Source organism: Mycteria americana, chromosome 1 (assembly GCF_035582795.1).
Source record: "Mycteria americana isolate JAX WOST 10 ecotype Jacksonville Zoo and Gardens chromosome 1, USCA_MyAme_1.0, whole genome shotgun sequence".
Lineage (NCBI taxonomy): Eukaryota > Metazoa > Chordata > Aves > Ciconiiformes > Ciconiidae > Mycteria > Mycteria americana.
In genome coordinates this window covers 209,908,197-209,928,812 of record NC_134365.1, presented here as the reverse complement: position 1 = coordinate 209,928,812, position 20,616 = coordinate 209,908,197, and the positions used below count along the sequence as shown (strand labels likewise).

At 39.2% G+C, this 20,616-nt stretch overlaps 1 protein-coding gene across 3 annotated transcripts; it reads right to left on the bottom strand.

The window, feature by feature from the left end:
• Positions 1–5,272: 5,272 nt before the first annotated feature.
• On the bottom strand, positions 5,273–20,307 carry CCDC82 (coiled-coil domain containing 82). Of its 3 annotated transcripts, none has more exons than XM_075491069.1 (8): positions 20,152–20,307; positions 18,949–19,501; positions 18,065–18,287; positions 16,834–16,926; positions 14,668–14,792; positions 13,654–13,824; positions 6,989–7,174; positions 5,273–6,425 (listed from the first exon to the last, which is right to left on the bottom strand). In XM_075491069.1, the coding sequence occupies exons 2-8, from the start codon at positions 19,492–19,494 to the stop codon at positions 6,360–6,362; spliced, it is 1,410 nt and encodes a 469-aa protein (XP_075347184.1). In that variant the 5' UTR covers positions 19,495–19,501; positions 20,152–20,307; the 3' UTR covers positions 5,273–6,359. The 3 variants fall into 3 exon arrangements, 2 of the variants coding, with proteins under 2 accessions (XP_075347184.1, XP_075347185.1); XM_075491070.1 differs by lacking the exon at positions 20,152–20,307 and adding an exon at positions 19,740–20,011; XR_012773825.1 differs by lacking the exon at positions 5,273–6,425 and adding an exon at positions 8,062–8,221 and having other exon boundaries at positions 7,046–7,174.
• Positions 20,308–20,616: the final 309 nt, after the last annotated feature.

Here is a 20,616-nt window from a genome sequence, read left to right as displayed (position 1 = left end):
CCCCAAAACGCATAAAAGATATGCAGCACTGGACATGTGGGAAACATGAAAGCCCCCGTTTTCATGACCCCCATCTCCTTCATGTTGCAACAAACATCCATGTGGGTTTCCAGGATCTGGCTGTGTGAGCACCGGCCAGAGTCTCCAGCACATTCAGACCCACGTTTGCCCCAGCAAAGACTTTGATTCTTCACTGAGGGACAAGGTCTGGGGAAGCCGGGCTTGTGGATGTGCTACGTTCACAGGAAGACATTATTGCTAACAGGAAAAAGGGATTTTTTTGTTTAACCTTGAAGAACTGAGGAAGAGTGGGTTATTATTTGATACATAACGGTAGCATGCATCTGTGGAGAACAATGGGCTGGCACAGTTGGAAAAAAATACGAAATTTTAATGTTTGTAAAATAGACGTTACCTTTGCTTCAGGCCTCGCTAGGGCTTTTATTCATTCTTTATAGCTCAGATGCCACTGCTGGGTTTAAGAGGGTCAGTCACAGACCGCACGTGTACCAGTAACACAGGAACCTCGTGGAGAATAAGCAAGGGTGTTTTAAACAAAGTCTTGGCTGGGGTTTCAAAGCTGCTGTGGGAGTACGAAATCGGTGGTGCTGCTCCGGAAGATACTGGGGTAGCTGCAGGAATTCTCTCTCTCTTACAAGATTTTGTAGAACTCAGAGAATGATCTTTCAAATCAAAGATTTTTTAATTTTAACTTCAGACGTTTGCGATTCACTTTTTGCCGAGCAGCATCTCACGTGTTTTGCGGTTTAATGCATCCCTTTCAGGGCGAGAGGCAGCTGGTTGCAGGGCTGCGCCGCAAGTCCCGGTCGCTCAAGACACAGCAAATGCTGCCCCTGCTGTTTCAGGGAAGGAAATACCCTAAATCCATCCCTCAGCTTTTCAAGTTTTGTCCAGAAGACCCTGGCGAATGTTACAGCCCCTGGATACCGCTGGCGTTTTTGAACTGGCTAGTTGTCCCTTTTCTTAAAAGCAATCGGTTCTTAACATCATCCTAACATCACTTGCGATTCGTGTCATCGGCATTCTAATAAACACACACGATAAGACATTAATGTAACAGGTCCTGAATAACTGCTTACTTTTATTCCTTCCGTCTACATTAATTTGTGACCTTTTTACATGATATTGTAATCTCACATGAGCTGTCATGCTGGAGCATTTTTTCTGTGTGAATTCACTACTGCTGTCAAATCTCCGAGTTCCCTAAGTCGGCAGCCCCTTCCAGATCAGCAAAGCACTTATTTGTGCTGGGTTCACAGCCAGGAATTCTCACCATAGACGTCCCATTGTGCTAATAACTTTCCAAAAATGGAACAGAAAGACTGTGCTGAGCCTATGTCGCTTAAAAACTTGAGTACATGCTTAAACCTAGGCACATACCTTGTTCATCTGTGTTTAGAAATCACATATCAAATTGCTTCAAAGTTACGTTAACTCCACTGGAACGGCACATGCTTAATAGCAGTCCTGTGGAGGATTTTGCAAACTAGAGCTTTGAATTTTCAGCCATTTCCATTATTTGGTTTTCAGCGAGGGTTCTGAGCCATGTTGAATGATTACAGTGATACATACGTGTATTTCCTGGGGTATTCCCAGCTAGGCAGGCTCACGTACCATGCCGCTCACCTGGTGAATTGCTTAACTTTGGAGCAGTGTCTGACTGCACCCAAGTCAGTTTTCTTGTCCTTAAATTTTGGGCACAAGGTGCATGCAATTGCTGCTCTGTTTAAACTGTAGAATAAACCATCTTGAACACACACCATTTTTTAATTTAAGAATATAATCCCCAGAGCAATCTAAAGAAACTGTGTCTACATTTTATTTAATAAGCAACAGGAAAAAAAACCAACAAACCAAAAGAGCCCCATGCCACCGCTTACTACCTAGAAAAACATCAAAATTCATGTAAACTATTCAGGGAAGCAGAGCCACTGAGGGAGTTATTATCAGGTTCTTTCAATACCATTTCACATATTTCTCATATTGTTCCTTGGCTGGTAGATCATACTGTCTTACATTCTTTTGTCTCACCTCTAGATTCAGATTAGAAATTGGTATTTCTTACTTCTCAAAGCAGAATCGAAGTCAACTTTATAAGTCTATTTTGTGTGTGCTGGATATTTCTCTTGGAGTGGTATTGTATTTACATGTGTTTATCTAACACACCCACTCTGTTTATCCAGACAGACTTAAAGAAGGATAAAACTACAAGTCTTTATTTACCCAAACAAAAGTAAACTAGAGGAGTTAAGCATGGGAATTGCCTGTAATTGCCTGCTGAACTGCTAGAAATAGCTGCTTTTTGGAAACAGGAGAAGCCTTCACTGTTGAAAAAATGACAGTAACAGCTATCTACTATTAGCAAAGTTTACCATCCCATGTGATCCATGAATGACTTTCTTTCCAAAAACTGAGGGACATGGGGAGAAAAATCACTTATTTTAATACTTCACTGCAAGGACTGGGCATAGAACGTAGACCAAAAAGGGTCTTCCCCCCCAGAAGTACATCACATCAGTAAGCCTGATCCTGTGCATAAATACCTTGTGTGAACTTTATCACTACCACAGTCTCCAGCTACAGAACTTAAACTAGAGCAGATTATCGAAACATTACAGGAACTAAAGTAATTTCCAAGTATGATCATTAATCACCCGCGCCAAGTCTAATCACATACTGAGCTCTCTTCATTGTTCCATCAAGACAGGTACTTTGTCTTAATTAGAGCTACTACTTCGAAAAGTGACACTAAAGACAATTAAAAATGGCCTATCAGAACAAACATTATATTTTCTCACCCCCAAACTCCACTCAAATTCTCTAATGTGGAGAAGGAAGTATGAAAGACTGGTCAGATTTCTGACTTTTCCCATCATTACATATTTGCACAGAATTTTTCTGCTAGAAATATTCTTACTGAGTACTTCTCTATATAGAAAATCTCAGGGGGTACAAGTCCTCTTTGTACTTAATGCTGTACAAGTACTAGCATTTACAGCCTGTCCTGGAAAACTTGATCTAAATTTTACATATACAGCTCTTCTAATCAATCTTTTCATTTCCTGTGGTGAAGACAGATGTAAACATGATGTAATGATACTTCACATTCTCTGTCTTGTAGAAACTCTTCAGGTAAAACAACAGCCACACAAATATTACCACTTCCTCCAATCTCAGTGAGGGGAATTGTCAAAGTTTAAGAGAGACTATACGCACACAAACATTATGTCAGCCCCTGCCAAGCCAAATCAAATATCAGTTTCCTACTGAAATAGAAATTGGTGATGGCATTTTCTTAGTCCAACTGGTGATGTCATAGACAAGATTACTAAACCTATGGAGGCACTTTCTCCCAAGAAACTCTAACAGGATACTTCTGTATCCCTGTCAGAGACAGAAAAATATAGATCTGGAAAAAAATGCCTGCAGGAACAAGAAAGAAGTAGATAGCTCACGCTTTTTAGGTGAACAAAGAGGAGGTGAGAGAAACATCATTTCGGATGTGGTAGGTATCAAAAAATGAGTAAAACTAATCACTGGAACAATTTGCAAATTTTCATTTTCAATCAAAATATTCTTGAAATATTATCAGTAATCAGTAAGCCAAAATTTCCCACACTTGTTTTTTAACTTGGTAGCAAACAGTTTAAATGTGGCAAAATGAGAAATTGACCATTCATTTTGATAGCAAAGTTTTTAAATAAAAATCATACAGTCCCGAGTTTTCAGAAAATTTAGAAGGCAGCAGAAATTAAGACCAGTCAGGAAGGCTCTGAGAAGGCATACTCCATTATGTGGTACAAAACTCACTTATTTCAGGACAGTTTTCCTTTGTAAGAATAAAGTTACACCAAACATAAATGTTATTTTATTATTCTAGAGAAGCCAACAAAAGTGTACAGAGATATTGTTAACAGAAAGAAGGGGGGCATCAAGTGGGGCAGTACTTTTCCTAAAAGGGATATATTTGAGATGGAGTCCTGAGTACTTTTAAGTTGATGGGTGCATTCCCACCAATATTGCCAGAAGAACAGGGATGAAGAAGGAAAAGGAATAGAGACAATTTCCTTCAGCTTTGGTAACCAGGGAGATAGGTGTAAGATATATCAAATCTCAGAATATTTACATATCTAACTCACACTTAAGGTATGGAAATAGTATCTTCAACATAAGTTTACTTGAGAGTAAGTCTCAATCTGTTTACTGGGATTTTTCATCTGGTTTGTAAATCTCCTATCTGTACATGGTACAAGGGAGAACTGATGATATTAGCTCAGTCTAATAGCATATATACCATTGCTGAATTTCAACCCCTTAAAATATAAAAGCACTTCATTTATTACAATGAATGCTGGAAAAAGGGTACTGAATGACAAATCTCAGGTACAGTTCCTATGGAAAAAAGCCAACAGATGTTCACCATTAAGCGATACAGCTGGCAGCAGCTGCCTAGCCAATCAGCATATCTGTTACCAGTTGAGTGGCATAATGAATGAGGGGATTTCTTACGGACGAATCCATGAGAAATTAGGTTTCATTAGTTTTGCTTCTGGAAGAGCAACTTGTTAAAGAATCTAGAGCGTTAACAATATCTTCCCTTTCACTAAATTGCTCAGCCACAAAAGACTAATAAAAGAGTATATGCATACAGCAGGATGCAGGAACAGTTCCTAACTGGATTCAAAACCCTGCGCCCTGCATCTTATCTTAAGCTACATCTAATTAATTTCATGTGCAGCACAAAGTACAGGGACAGAATCATAGAATGGTTTGGGTTGGAAGAGACCTTTAAAGATCATCAGGGCCACGGACATCTTCCACTCGATCAGGTTGCTCAAAGCCCCATCCAACCTGGCCTTGAACACTTCCAGGGATGGGGCATCCACAGCTTCTCTGGGCACCCTGTTCCAGTGCCTCACCACCCTCATCATAAAAAAATTCTTCCTTATGTCCATCTAGACCTACCCGCTTTCAGTTTAAAACCGTTGCCCCTTCTCCTATCTCTACAGGCCTTGGTAAAAAATGTCTCTCCATCTTTCTGATAAGCCCCCTTTATATATTGAAAGGCCACAATAAGGTCTCCCCAGAGCCTTCTCTTCTCCAGGCTGAACAACCCCAACCCTCTCAGCCTGTCTTCACAGGAGAGGTGTTCCATCCCTCTGATCATTTTGTGGCCCTCCTCTGGACCCGCTCCAACAGGTCCATCTCTTTCTTGTATTGGGGACTCCAGAGCTGGATGCAGTACTCCAGGTGGGGTCTCACGAGAGCAGAGTAGAGGGGCAGAATCACCAACCTCAACCTGCTGGCCATACTGCTTTTGATGCTGCCCGGGATACGGTTGGCTTTCTGGGCTGCGAGCATACATTGCCAGCTCACGTCCAATTTTTCAGAATGGACAACACAGTACTTAACCCTTCCTAACTCCTCAAAAATCTACTCCCCTGGCCCCAAAGAACTCTGATTTGGGCTTTATGCAATTCAGGTAAGCCATGCATCATGATTCTGAGTAACTCCCACTTTCTGTTAAGTTACACTGGAAGAATTCGTGCTTATCTTGCATGGCCACATTAATGCACTCTCTTAATTTTTTAGTTACTGCAAGTTGTTGCCATTATGTTTGCACAACGTAATTTGATGTTTAAAATCTCAGTAAATTGCCCCAGCTGCTTATCAGAGACAGCACTGTGGGCCCAAGTGTTCATTTAGGTGGCTAAGCCAGACTCAGTCTGTATGACGCCTATAATGTGACTCATCACCTACTCTCTAAAGAGGAGAATGACTACTGTGCTGCAAACGTAGTCAGAACTGCAGAATATTTCCTCTGTTGCCTTGCAACAGTCTATACTGATTCCTCAGAGGGGAAATAGATCTTTGCATTTGGGTCCTCTTTATTGTAACTATCATTCTAAATGGTTGGACTTACTTGCGTATAACAAGCAACAAGGAAGGTAAGATGCAAGTCATACGTTCTTGTATAACATAGCCTTACCTTTCCAAATAGACCTACTTCAAAAGGTCTCAGCATCTCCTACCTTCCCTACAATGCAGCTCAATATAAATAGGTGGAAGTTTTATTTCACAAGTAAACAGATACTGAGATGTTATTTTTAAGAACAGAAGGAAACTTCAAGTGACCTACGCAGGAAGACTGGAAGGACAGATTTGATAAAACTTTGGGTTATTATTGACACAGATGAGAAAAAAAGATACAGCACATTCTCAAACAGTAGTTTAAAGCCTAAAAAGAATCTTGAAGACCAAGCAGAGATAAAGTGCATGCAGATAAAGCAGGCCATTCACATTTTTACAAGATGTCTTTCAAAGAGCTATATGACCACTTAATCCATTTTCTCTTCTTGGAAACTGTCTGCATCATTCATGTAGTCTTCAAGATCATTATATCTCTGCAAATAAAATAAAACCTGTATTATTTTATCAATGTTTAATAACTGTATTACATAAAGGCTGTTTTTTCTTTTTCTTCAATACATTAACAAGCATGCCAATAACAATTCAGAAGCAATGATATCTGACAGCTTGCTAAATGCAATTGTACTACAAGTTGTCTTAAAATAGTTCATGAAGTGTTTCTGAATAATTCAAAATACTTCAGCGTAAACAGAAGAGTAAAATATTCTTGCTGTGCCTCATGTATGTGTTTCCAATCTTTCTAAGCTACAGCTTGAGTTTGTTGTGTTGCTGCTTTCAAATGAAACAGGACCCTGTCCACCACAGGCCAGAGATCATGTAGCTGTCAAAAAGCTTAATGTCAACAGTTGACAAACTCTATGTGAACGCAGCAGCGTACCACTGTTTGAGAGACTAGGTCAGCAGAAGTGGATGAATGGTTAAGCTGAGTTATGTTATTGAAGCTCAGTAATTCAGAACTGATCAATGAAATCAGACATTTTATCTCAGCTTACTTTTATCTACCTGGAAAAGGATACATCAAATAACTCAGTCGTACCTTCTGAATCCACCCACTGTCTTCCAACTGGCTGAAAAGCCGTTCGACTGTGTCTTTGACTGCTTCATCCTCAACACCATCCAACTTGGTAACGGAGCTGCAATCCACATACAACTTGTATTTGAAGTGCTTCAAATTATGATAAACTCTTGTACGATTTGCACACACCATGCCAACCTTCAAAACCTAGGCCAAAGTGAACAAATCATTCTCTCTGATAAATTGTGATTATCTTGACAATATAAAGAACAGCTAAGTCAGTCTAGTAAGATTTTATCAGTCAGTCTAGGAAGATCTTTTGAACAATGAAATAAACAGAATGACACTACATGCACAAAATCAGCACAAAACCATGTAGTTTTCACAGCCACAGCAGAACAATTTTTGAGCAAGCAGGCAGCCAGCAGGTCTATGCAGTGGCAGCTTATCAGTACTGTTTTCTTGCAAACACAGCCATGTTTGTAATTGGTAGTATCTTTCCTATCTCCTGGTGGAACTTTGTTACAAAATCACTAACATTTTAGACAACCATCATATTGTGAAAGCAGAGGAAGAGAAATTATTTGATTACTTTTGCTTAATATGTAGTACTTCCTAGGGACATGAAATACCAGTTCTAGCATTCTGTAGACCAAATAATATTCATTATTTCTTCAAGAAATACATATGAATACAAACAGACATATACCTAGAAACATATATTTAATAGAGAGATTGGATTTCATAAAAATAAAATCTGAAAACCGAGGTTTTATACAATGCAAATATTAATCTGCAACTGTCTGGGAGGTATAGCTAGGCCATAATGCTGCAGAAATGAAAGCCTCTGCATCTCCCAGTTATTACCAGTTTTACTTCTACAATTTCCATGCAGAAAAGACCAAACTTATTTAACAGTTTTCTTTACAGCAGTATTTATAGATAAACAAATGATAAATACGAATGTAAATACGTAATCAGAGCACGGATTAGAATAGATTCATTATCAGCACTAACCTTAAATACAGGCAAGTATTTGCACGTGTCTTGAACTCAGATTTTATACAAAGATGTTAATTGGTGAAGGTGTTTACCTGAAAATACTGAGTAATATATTGGTTACAAGAATCTTTGGCAATCCTAAATCTTCACTAAGAGCATGTGAAATTGGAGGTGTGGGGAGGGAGAAAGAGTCAAAGTTCATCTGCATTTAAGGACGTCCCGCATTTCACAAGAGTAAGTTTTGTTCCATTTCTACAAGAGAAGTAGTTCAAGTACATACAATGGCAAATCAGAAGAGGAATCTATCCCTTGTAAATGACCCACAGGTGCACTGATTACTACTCCAACCCATGGAGACAAAGCCTATCAGGCAAGAAATCAACATCTGGCTGGTTTTCTATACTCAAAAGCAACATAATTAATACATGTGTAAAGAAATTCAGCTCCTGATACATACAGGAGAAACTGACTTAGTTTTACTAAAAAAAAAAACCCATCAACTTATCCTTCAAGGGCAGTGTTGTTTCAGACTGATGTCTTGTCACACCTTTGCGAGTAACAAGCAAGTAAATGGCTAAAGGTCAAAGTTCTTTGCATCAGTAATGCAAGCTGCAATTGTATTGCTATTTCAGATTACGTGCACATATATATCAGAAAAACAACCATGTTATATATTGCAAAATAATCTCTTCTGAGCCATAACAGTGATACCCTTTATTGCTGCCATTGGTAACAATCTGAATACTCTTTTAAATTATGAGAAGGTTAAGTTTCAATCGATGCTTACAACCTGCATTTTCAGGAAGCTTTTCCAAATGCATGACCAAATGTTTGCCTCTGTGAGCAGTTCCCCAAAACACCTGACCCACTTGTACAGCCTAGCACTAGCAGTATCTGCTGACAATGACAGTAGCACAAAAGCATATTTATATTTATAAAGAGTATATAAACTAAATTTATATGTATTATTCATATATTTTCTTAACTATATGAATATACTTAATTTCTTAAATATATTAACCAGCAGCTCAACTGATATAAGCAGATGTAGTATCACTGAAGTCAACAGACACACTCACTTAAAAGAACTTTTGATCTGACCTACAGTAGATGGTTGTTAACTGACATTTTAACCATCTTGAGATCAAAAATTCCTATTACTACATTGCAATTCTCTACTGATCTTGTACATGTACATATGCAGCTCCATTTTCTACTCTCCCCAAAACTGAAAAGCTAAGGCTTGTGTTTGGTGCTATAGGTGCTTCTGAAGTGCAAGACCTACCAACCAATGCATAACCTTGATTCATTCAAATTTCCAGAAGTACCATTTCAAATACTGCAACAATCAAGAACTGAGCTGCGGTGCTTCATAGAGCATTTCATAACTTTTCAAGTAACCCAAGCAATGAGGTACGGCATCTGGAACATTATGTGATGTAAAATAGGAGATACCATCTTGTATCAAACTGATGGCCCAATTCTTCCCCTGCGACAACAGCCAGCAGGAGATATTTAGGAAGTTAGTATAAGATGCAGGACAAACACCAGTATGATCATAACATTACCATACAGCTTCTACCAGTCAACAGTTGAGACTGTATCATCCCAACTATCATGTTCCATAGCATGGAAGAAGCTTCCCCAAGAACCTGTCTAATCCCTTTTGGGACCCACTAACACTTTTCGCTTCCGAAGTATCTTGTGGCAATGAGTTTCATAGTTCATTTATGTGCGAGGTGTAAAGTATTTCTACGTTGGAGAAATGCCAGAGGCAAACAGCTAAATATCATATAATATAATTATGTATTGTATTTTTAAAGCAAGAAAGATTGGCTAAAAATACAATGCTATTTCAGAATACAGCTTTGGAAAGAATCTCAGTACTGTACTCATTCTAATTTTTTCCTCTCGCAGTTCTCAGTGACTCTGTCCTAATGCTTAACTTATCTACTCAAGCTGGCCATATCAGCCAAAGTTGTGTTAAATCACTTTGTATGGAATGCAGAGGCCTGACAGTAGCACAACACGTAGTGACTGAATCCGTGTCCTCTAAGCATAATTATAAACGGAAGTAGAACACCAAGCCCGAGAGTAGAAAACAGTTTATAATCCAGGTGACACAGGAGCAAAGAAGTGTGGGGGACATTATACCTCTAAACCGTTCGATTCTCCCTGACCATGGAGGAATGAGAATTGGCAGCTACACACAGAACAATCACTGCAAGCCTAAGCAAAACTGGAACAGCTGTTTCTCTTCTCTTTCTACTGGCAAAGCAGAATACTTCAGAGATGAGAGAAAAGGAAAGTTTTATGCAGAAGAAGAGGGTTGGAGGTCTGTTTTTGTTCTCTCCACATCCACTTTTCTCAGATATTTTCAAATAAAACTTTAGAAAATAGCCCAACTACGTGTTTCCATTCAACTTGATCTGCCAGTGCTGAACTGCCTTCTCTTTCAGCCAATTAAGTTCTTGAAGTGCCAGTTTTATGTAGCTCTGTGTGCCTTTTTTCTTTTTTCCTCCTGTCTTTTTTCTCAATTGGCAGGATGAGTTGATCAATGCATTGCCAGCAGAACTTCAAAGACTACGTAAGAACAGTACTTTTAGCAGTCTAAATTACAGGTCACCATAAGAACACAAATGTTGCATTACAAAGGCACTATCAAAAGTTACTGGAAAGTGCTCAATAACTCTCTCTCCTGGGTCTGTTCTACAGCCCCTGAGCTATATTGAGCATGCACATGGCAGGCATCTCACCAGATGCTGGGGTGCACAGGGTAAAAAAAGCTCTCATTTTCTACTGTTAAGCTGAAGAGGACAAAAATGAACTAGCATGTTAGTTCAATATTCAGTAGGATATTTCAAGTTTTTTCCAAAGTGAAAAATAGCCAACGCTTTATGTAGGACAACATTTGGACAGCAGTGAGGGAATTCCTACTGTTATTTCCACAGTTAAGTTGGAAGTTGAGTAAAGACTAATTTCTTGTGCTAGTTCACTTATTATTTCTGGTTAGGTAAGGCACACACTTCCCATGAAAAACTGAAAATTTTTAAATTAGTGATCTACATTTAGAGACCTGTATGTAAGGAAGAATAATGACTGTACGATGGACTGCAATATCAGTGCTAGTATGATTGCCAAGGACTTACTGTTCTCCTGCAATAACCAAGGGGAAAAGCCTTGCTGGCAAAGCCTAGCTTCTCTTGACTATCATGCACACACAGACTTATCAAAACAGAGTATTAACAACTGCTACTCAGAAGGGTCTGTAATCTATTTAAGAAAAACTGTGGCGCAGATTTTCCTAGATCCTGCATTACACGCAGAGCCCAATAAGATGACGTAATGATAATCACACTGACATTCCTCAAATCTCTAAGTTAGAATATTTGCAAAGATCCCAACAATATAGGCTTGAGCTTCAGTAAGGTGTACTTCCAGTTTGATGAGGGCTTCACTTTATTTTTATATAAGAAATCCTGTTATACCACATTTCAAAATATATTGTAAATACAACCTGCTCCGACACTTTTTTCTTTTCAGCAAATACTGTGAGGAACTTCAGCTGTATTCAAAAATTCTTTTACACTCACAAAGAAAAGGAATATACCTTCTATACCTCCTATAAGAAAGGCAGAACTTGGATATCAGCTTGGTACACAACTGTAGCAATATTTTATTCTTGACAAATCGTGTGCTTTGAGTTTATCATAACAGGTCACGAATTACATTACTTAAGAAGGTCATATGCATACCTAATCATAACAATTACTGGTAGCTGTAAATTTGAAGGGAAGATCCCTAAATATTAGGAACACCCAGGTTCTTAAGGGTCCAGGTCTTCAAAAGTCTCAGCTGTGAAATATAACAAAGTTGACTGCTCAAGTCATCTAAAAATGATTGCGTAGTGCAACATCATGTAACAACATGAAAGATGTGTTTCATTCAAAAAATATAGTTTAACCCAAAATGTCCTAGTAGAGACAACTGAGTGAGAAAAAGATGCAGGACTACCTAAATGGAAATGTTTCCTAGTTTGGACAAGTAGTTCTGATAACACAGTAATGAGAAAAAGGCTCTAGTAAAATGTATTGAAATAGTTAGGAACAAGCCTTCTCAAAAGGACATCAGCAATTTCAAGTGTCAATGCAACCAAGATGTCAAGATACTTTGTCCTGAGTGAATAGCTACATGGGAAATAGCAGATGTGAAAAAAATCTGAAGAATGAAGCAGTAAATTTTGACTAGGCTGCACTTGGACTATTAGAATGACAGTGGCACCATTTCACACAATGTTCTGACCTATAGCAAACAAGAACTGTTGGAGTGCACATGGAAGCTCCAAATGCTAGAGGCATAGTAGGCACAGAGTTAGCAAACCTAGTGACCCAATGTAGAACAAACCTTACTGGCAACAAAACAGAAAACACAATAATTCAATGGAGATGATTGTCCATTATACAGAAAGTTACTTTTATAATGTTTCTGAAAGCTAATCAATGTAAGATCCCTGCTGGGAAAGTCTCAAGGGCATTATAGGCACACACAAAGGTAAAGGGCTTTCAAGTGATCTAATTTCCGCAAAAAGACATTCTGATACTTCGAATATATGTAAATCTGAGGCAAATGTCATTATTTAAAGCCTCAGACTCCTGGCATATGGAGGTAGGATCTATTCCAGATAAAAAAAAGCCATAGTATTTCTCAGGTACTTGGTGAAAACCAGGAATGCCAGGCATGTTCAGAGCATCACTCAGCTGTCTAATTTCTTTACCACTGGCTTTCCTTTCTTTAAGATATGCATCCGCTTTAGGATTTTCAATCTTCTATTAAATGTTCTCTGACAAAACAAAAAGCTACTTTAGAAATAACTGATTGAGTGCTCATATTAGAACTTTGGTTAGTATGTGAATCTTCATGTGGGCTGTCAGCCTCTTTGACACACAGCTTCAGACTGCCTCCCCATGCACCACAAAAGACAAGCATGCTGAGTAGGATGTGTAGGATGCCATGTACCTAGAGTTTCCTTCTTGCCCTGGGTGAGACTCAGACTGCAGAGATTTGAAGCAGAGGAAAAATTGAGGCAAATGTCAATTTTGACTTGAGGGCAAGAGTTATCAATAAGCCCTATCGTACGTCTTAGAGCCCTTTATCTTTTCCATCATGAAGTCCAGCTCATGGCTGGGTATACTTACTAGAGCTTACTGCAGTGCAAGTACATGTGTGCATCAGCTACTAATATTAAGTGGTAAAAGTGGGGAGGAAACAGCACACCAATCACTGCAATGCAGGCAAAAACAAAGGTCACAGAAAAACATCAGATTTATTTTTTTGATAAAAAGTTAGGTTTATTTGAGGATACTTTTCATTACCTCTTTCCCAAGATATAAGAAACGATAGGGGGAGGGGGGCAGAGGGGAATGCCTCTGTTCATCCTTTTAAGTTTCATAGGAACTTCCTTCATAATTCCTAGCTAAATCCAAGACTATACTCCTCCAAACTGCAAAATGGTCCTCATATTTTAAAAATTAATAGGGTTTAGACATGGAAGTACAGTAGCTTAACTCCTGCCTCTAGCATTATAGACATTAGATGTGTTAACAGGATTTCTATTCTTTATATGATTTCCTGTAACACTAGACAAAGCTTAAAAATAATTATATAGGGTGCTTGTTTGAAGTTACCTGTTTGTCATCTGACATGAAGTCATCTGCTTCCAAAGTTCTACTATTATAAAGCTTTCCAGAGAGCAGCACGTTAAACTTACAATACCGATTCAATTCACAGGCCTGACAAGGCATATTTGTTGGATTTTTCAAGATTATGCGAACATCTGGGTAACAATCCACACGCTCCTGAAAAACAGATTTCAAATAACATTAAAGAATCTCCGTAAACTGAAAGATGCCTCAAATAGGCTGCTGAATACTCTGTACTTGCACAAAATTAGTTCAAGAGAAACCAAAAAGATTAAAACCTGAAGTCTTTCACCATTCAGTTGCAAACATATACCTTTTCAATCATTTTCCAACACTTCACTCAGTTCTAGTTCATTAATTCTTTCTTTCAGCTCCAGACCTAAAGAATGGCTCCTGCATCCTGGCACTTATTTTTCTCACCTCTTTTTTTTTTTTTTTTTGAGGGGGTGGGGATGCAACTATATCAGTTGGTCTACTCGAAATAAATACACTATCTCTCTCCACTGGCCATACTCCATTATTACAGTGATTATTAGATCACCACACCTATCACACTAATACTATTCTAGTAATTCCCATACAGTGACTAGGTTACTGTATATTGACTTCATTTTTTTGGAAGTAGTAGAAGGTTCATTATGAACATACTGGTTTATCTTTTTGTGGGAGGAGGAAGAAATTTTGTTATAACATTTAGCAAGTGACAAAAAAATCCTCAAAAAGTCATCTGCTGAAGTTAGAAGCATTCAGGTAACTGAGAACAGATGTTCTGTTCTGTTACATGAATGTTTATCTGGTTATAAACACATAAAATACTTCCGATATTTATAAGTATCAAAACAAGTTACATAAGGCAAAGAACAATGAGTTCTATTAAAAAAGTATATATAATTATAGTGATTATTGTACCTGTACTGAGAACTACAGTATTAAAAAAAAATCTGTCAGTAATAATACGATTTGGAGCCCACTTCACTATTTAAAGTAGAAGTTACATACCTTGTATCGATCTTTCCAGCGACTTCTAGATATTAAGTTCTCAAGACGAGGCTGAATGAAGCGGTCATCCAAATAATGAAGCGAGAGCAACATATCTTGCGCATACTTCTTTTGTCTTGTTCCATCTGTTCAGTGAGAGTCATTACTAATTTCCTGACCACCCTATATTGTATAAATTTCTTAAATAAATTTTCAAGGACATTATGTTTCTGCATACTAAGAAATATGAATGATTTTAATAAATTATTACTGAATACATTTGCTACTGTTATCCATAAAAGTGATCCATGCATCTTTGATAAACATATATTTAATTATTTTAAAAGTCTGTATCACAAGAAATACATGAATAAACTCTACAATCAAGGTTAAAGTGAAAAGCTGTCATCCCAAATGGAGACCCATTCACTTGATCCCATTTAAAAGAAGGGGGGGGGGGGGGAAGTGTCTTGCTTTTTGTCCAGTTTATGTAAACTGTTCATGATGTGTAAGGGAGGGGGTTGCAATCCATGAAAACAAACTGCTCTGAGCTGCTTCACAGCAGAAATTTTGACAGCTCTCTTCATCACTTATAAAGAACACATAGAAACTGACTTTTGCATTCAGCAGCACAGTCAGATGCCTTGAGTTAGGCAGCGTAAGTACTTCCAAATACTTACTCAAGCAAAAGAAATAAACAAGTAGGAGGATGAGTAAAACTACCACTATTCCGCAACTGTCTCCCAAATATGTGCTAGACTCCAGAAATTAAACAGGGCTCTCATAAGTGCAGGCCAATTCATACCATCTCGAGCTTCAGCATATACAGACATACAAATTAATTCAGCTACCTTCCCTAGTCTTTCAGCAAAACTGTTATCAAAGAAACAGAACCACGAAGGACAACTGGCTATCTAGCTTTCTATATAAAAACAGTTAATTGTTGTTATCATCATAGCCACCATAATTACTATTACTTTGTTTTTCCATATACACTTTACACACACACATTTTCAGTAAGTCAGCTATCCTAAAAGCTTGAAGAGGCTGTGCTAGACCAGAAAAAAATCCTTCACAATAAAAAGCAAGTCTGAACGCTAATACTGAAGAAGCTGCTCTTGATTCAAACTAATTAACAGATTCACTTCCATTAACTCAGAAAAATGCATTCTGTGTTATAAAAATGTATCTTTGTAATGCTAGGCTATGTTCATACTATACAATGTTCTTCAGAAAGACAGAATACAACCTCCAACTTACCTGCATAGCTGATCTACTTCCAGCACCTTGACAATAAGTTGTTAGCTTTGTAGAACAGATACAATTCGAAACAGAAGGAAGCTATTACAACATAAAACTGGCGAAGTTTACTTATTACTTTTCATAAGCTTGTTTTCACTTGGTAAAACAAAACAAAACTAACACCTGAAAGAATACATAGCCTTTATTCTAAAGTCTGTGCTGTACTTCAGTTTCTCCATTCTCTCTTAGTTCCTGATGACACCAAAACTTCCTCTCTTTGGCACTTTGCTGACCCCTTCCACAATCTGACACTGACAGTCCTCTCATTAATCCCATCTTTACAGTGCTTCTGAAACTACATGTGAGGTTACCATTCAGCCCTGCTAAGCCAAATGCCCAAAAGCACTTCCTCAGCAAGAACAAGACAAGAAGTACTGACTGCAGCTGAAATTTATTTATCTGAAAGCACAAATGTTAAAAAAAAAAAAGGGGGAAAGGAAAAAAAAAAAATCACATATGGACTCATCTCCATAACTAAAATTATTTATTATCTATCAAATTCCTCAGAAAAAGCTATGAAGCACGCGACATTTTGACAAATCAGCTGACCCTGCAATGTTTTCATTGAGATACCTACTTTGAAATTAATTTCACTTTCATGCTGGAACTGTTACTACTGATCAGTAACACAGAAACACTTCCCTACATCTCAGAATGTCTTCTAGGCTTAAAAGAATCAGTCTACACATTTTTCCAAGATTACGCTATCCTTTTCAGACAGATTTCTGCCCCCCCCCCTCCCGAAAGTTACAGAACAGCAAAACCAAGAACAGATCTCAGGACTCATGGTCCTACACTCCAATCAGGAGACAAATCTTTCCCTAGAATAAACGTTTTTGTATAACTTTGAATGCACTATTATATTATTTAATGTAATTTACTTACCATATAATGAGCTCAGAAAAGTGTCATCAATTGCATTTATGAGGAAAGCCTTTACTATTCTTTTGAAGTGTACATAATGATCACAGCGCGATACTGGGAAGAAAGCAACATAACCAGAATTTACCAAAAAAAACCAAAAGAAAAAAAAAAGTATGCAATATTAAAAGTCCTGTAAGAAGAATTCTGTTTTTTCATTATTGTAAATTTAGCATTTTAAAGTCATCTAAAAATAATTTCAATGTACAACATCCATACCCTTAAGACCTTGCCTTTAAATAGTGCTTCTCATCCCAATGATCTTAATGAATTTTATCATCCTAAAGTCACACGTCCTTTCAGCAAGAAGAGCCCACAGTAAGAGCTACAAACACTAAAAGAAGAGAATAACTTGTTCTATGAATAGCAAGAAATAATGCAAACCAGAGAAGGCCCAGGCTTATGGGTTTTTGTTTGTTTGTTTTTTCTTTTTTCTAACTTTCTTTCAAGCACACACAATTCTGCTCAGGTCTTTACTGGGGAAGAAATACCACACATGCTTGTGACCATCTACACTAGCACCAACTGTCCAATCAGTACATACCTGCTTCTGAACAACAAAATACATAAGATAACTAGCATAAAGTTCTGTTTCAAATCTCTCTGCTCCATCCAGATACCAGTTTTCATAAAAGATCAACTTGAAAAGTTTTCTCGCTCTATGCAGTTCGGCTGAAATGGACCTTTGAATTCAGAAACCCCTAGAGACCTGTGCTCCCAAGTCTCACCACCATGGAATAAAAATATATTAAAAAAAAAAAATCTCAAGCCCCAAAACCCCCAACTCATGGCAAGACTTTTACATCACTCTCCAGAACAGAATTTGGCCAGAATTAACATAGCTGCTCTTAGCATGTATGACAAGATGGAGGATGATGCTTTTAGGTCTCCACAGGAATGACTGCATCATAGGTAGCTTACTTCACCCTAAATCAGACCAACTTAAAAAAATCTGGGCAATAGGGTTTCCCTTCCTTTCCCCCAAATTACACCCTCCCTTTAATAAGATACAGAAAGACTGTAAAAGTTTTCTGTGGAAATCAGAGTACTTCCACAATAAATTGAAGCCTTTTAGGAATGTGCTTTTAAACTATCATATCCTATTACATGGTATTTGTATTTACAGTCCATTAATATTTATTACAGCACTACAAGCAAGTTATACATACAGAATTGTCACTAATTTTGATCTTACAGTGTGGGACGTAGTATGCCAGCAACTCGCTATTTGATGTATTTAGTTCCTTCTGTTGTGGCTGGTTTACACTCTTTACATCCTCTGTGTTGTCATCATCATCTTCGTCTTCCTCTACTATAAAATCTTTCATGCTGTCACTGTCAGTTTCACTGCCTTCTGGTGGCGTGAGGGACAAGTGACAGAGTGGTTCCTCTTCTGTTTCTGCTTCACCATTAGAATCCTAATTAAATTTTAAAAAGTATTTCAAACACAAGAATTTTCACTATTTGCACTCACGAAATACTACATATACTGAAGAAGATTTTTGACCTTCTAATAATACCATTTGTTCAATTAACAAGAAATAATGTGTTTCCAAAAAATACATGATTCTGTACTAGACGACAATTACTTTTGGCTTTAATTCAGCTATCTCCATGTACCTCTCTTCAGTCTATTTGTAGGAATTAAGCTAACGTGAGATCTCTACACTACTTCAACAGGTATTTTGCTTCTTGATAAAAATCATTTGATAGTCCTCTCATGTGTCTCTTCTTTATGGAAAAAAAGGAATGATAAAGAAGTTTTCCCTTTCTGGCTATGTAGAGAAGATAGATACCTGCGTTCTAAGCTGTTTAGTCATCAGAATGCCTGAAAGAGCAAATGAAAGGAAATTCTTAAATCCTCAGTGATTAAAATTAAACTCAAGATAAAGGTTTTCAGCAGTCAATATTGTTATCTAGTCAATGTGACAACTGTTAAAATGTGACAGAACTACTGATTTGTCATGAATAAAAACCAAAGGAAAATAAATAAAATCCCACTGGCTTATATCTATTAGTCTTTGCCTTCCCCTACATTCAGCATTTTCTCCAATTGCATTTCAAAGATAAAATCCAGACCTCACAATCTTCACTGCTGCAGGATGTCCGAGTTGCTCTTTGTCTTGCAAGTTCTTTCAATTTTGCAAATACTTTCTGTTTCCTATTAGTAGAAACATTTTCTGTAGGGCAGGTTTTATCAGGTTGCTGTTCTTCAGAACTCTCATCTTCGTCCATTATACAGTGGCGTTTAGCAAAAACTTTTCTAACAAGTATATCACTGTCCTCACTTTCATCACTGTCATACAAGACAGATGTGTTCGACCTTTTACGCTTCCCAGGCACAATGCACTCATCCTCACCGTCTTCTGTTACATCCCCATCATGGCTTTTCTCTTCCTGATCTGAAAGGCTGTTCTTCACAACAGTTTCATCTTTTTCATCTACTTCACCTTCTGATGTGGTAGGCTCTTCGTCCTCAGAGGTACATGAAGATCCGTCACTGCTGTCAAGCAGTACGAGCTCCCTTTTAGTGCATCTCCAGTCAACTCGGGATTTGGATGACAGTTCTGTTCCTGCTGTTTTATTTCTTGTTTCGTATCTTCTGACAACTGCTTTTATCTCCATTGGAAGGCTGTGACAACACACCAAAACACAAACCAGTAAAACAAAGCACTTATTACATTATGCCATTCAAAAAACAAAGTACAAGTGCACGCTTATTTTGTTACATACACTTATGGCTTAACAATACCATTATTAAGAGACACACGCAGAAATCAGCACCAAACAAAACTAAGCATGCACAATAACTTCAGAAGAGGATATACCTGACTCAAAAACTGTATAAGAGCATAACTGCCCACACCCACCATGAACGAACCGGAAAAATCGGGTCTGAAGTGCAGCTACAGCTCCCATCATCCCCTCCAGCACCAGACAGCTTCCCTGCTCCTGAGGAGCAGCGTACACCGCTCGTCCGGGGTCGTCATCAGCAGGCCTCACTGAGAAGCGGCCCGGCGTCCACAGCCGCTGCCCTCCGCTGGGGAGGGACCACCCACACAGGCTGGCGGGCCTACCCCCACCTGCCGCCCCGCAGCAAGACCCGAGGCGGCAGAGGCGCCCCGAGGCGAACCGCGCCCAGCTGCCGCGGCCCGCTCCCGAGGCCCGCTCCCGACTCTACAAAGCGGGCCGGGCCCGGGCCAGCCGAGCTCAGCCCGCCCGCGGCCATGGCACACGCGGACCCCCCCGTCCCTCAGCGCCTCGCGCAGCGGCTGTTTTTACCGTTAACGTTCCCGCGGTCCAGCGCTGAGGCCGCGGAGGGGAGATGACGGCCCCCGGCGCTCCGCGCGCCGCGATTGGCCGCCGCTCCCTGTCAGTCAGCTGCAGGGATGTTTACGGAAGTGCTGGTAGGCCGCGGCGGGGGGGGAGGTGTGTCACGTGGCGTGCTCGGGCTGCGCGGGTCGGCGCGCAGTGCTGGGGAGCCCGAGGTGGCGGGTTGGAGTCCTCCCGCCGGCAGGGGGCGCAGGCCTCGCTCGCCTCCCTTGCTGCGCCTCACCTGCCAGGTGTGGAGCAGCCGTGGGGGTGCGGTGCTTTAGTTGTGGTCGCATTTTTGCTTGCCCTAGGTGCATTCCTGAGGAAAATCTGCGTGGGCTTGTGAGGTACGGCACCTCCCCAAAGGGGCTGCCAGTGACCACTGCTGGTGGCCGGTCACTGAGGACCCGCCTGGCCTGAGGCTTACCCCACACA

Excerpts from the sequence above, each read along its gene's own strand:
- CCDC82 (XM_075491069.1), bottom strand. The coding sequence starts at position 19,494 with ATGGAGATAAAAGCAGTTGTCAGAAGATACGAAACAAGAAATAAAACA. Across the intron at positions 16,927-18,064 it reads GGCATACTACGTCCCACACT|TATCGCGCTGTGATCATTAT; the intron begins GTAAGATCAAAA and ends CTTTCTTCCCAG. Across the intron at positions 14,793-16,833 it reads TTTTCTGAGCTCATTATATG|ATGGAACAAGACAAAAGAAG; the intron begins GTAAGTAAATTA and ends CTCACTGAACAG.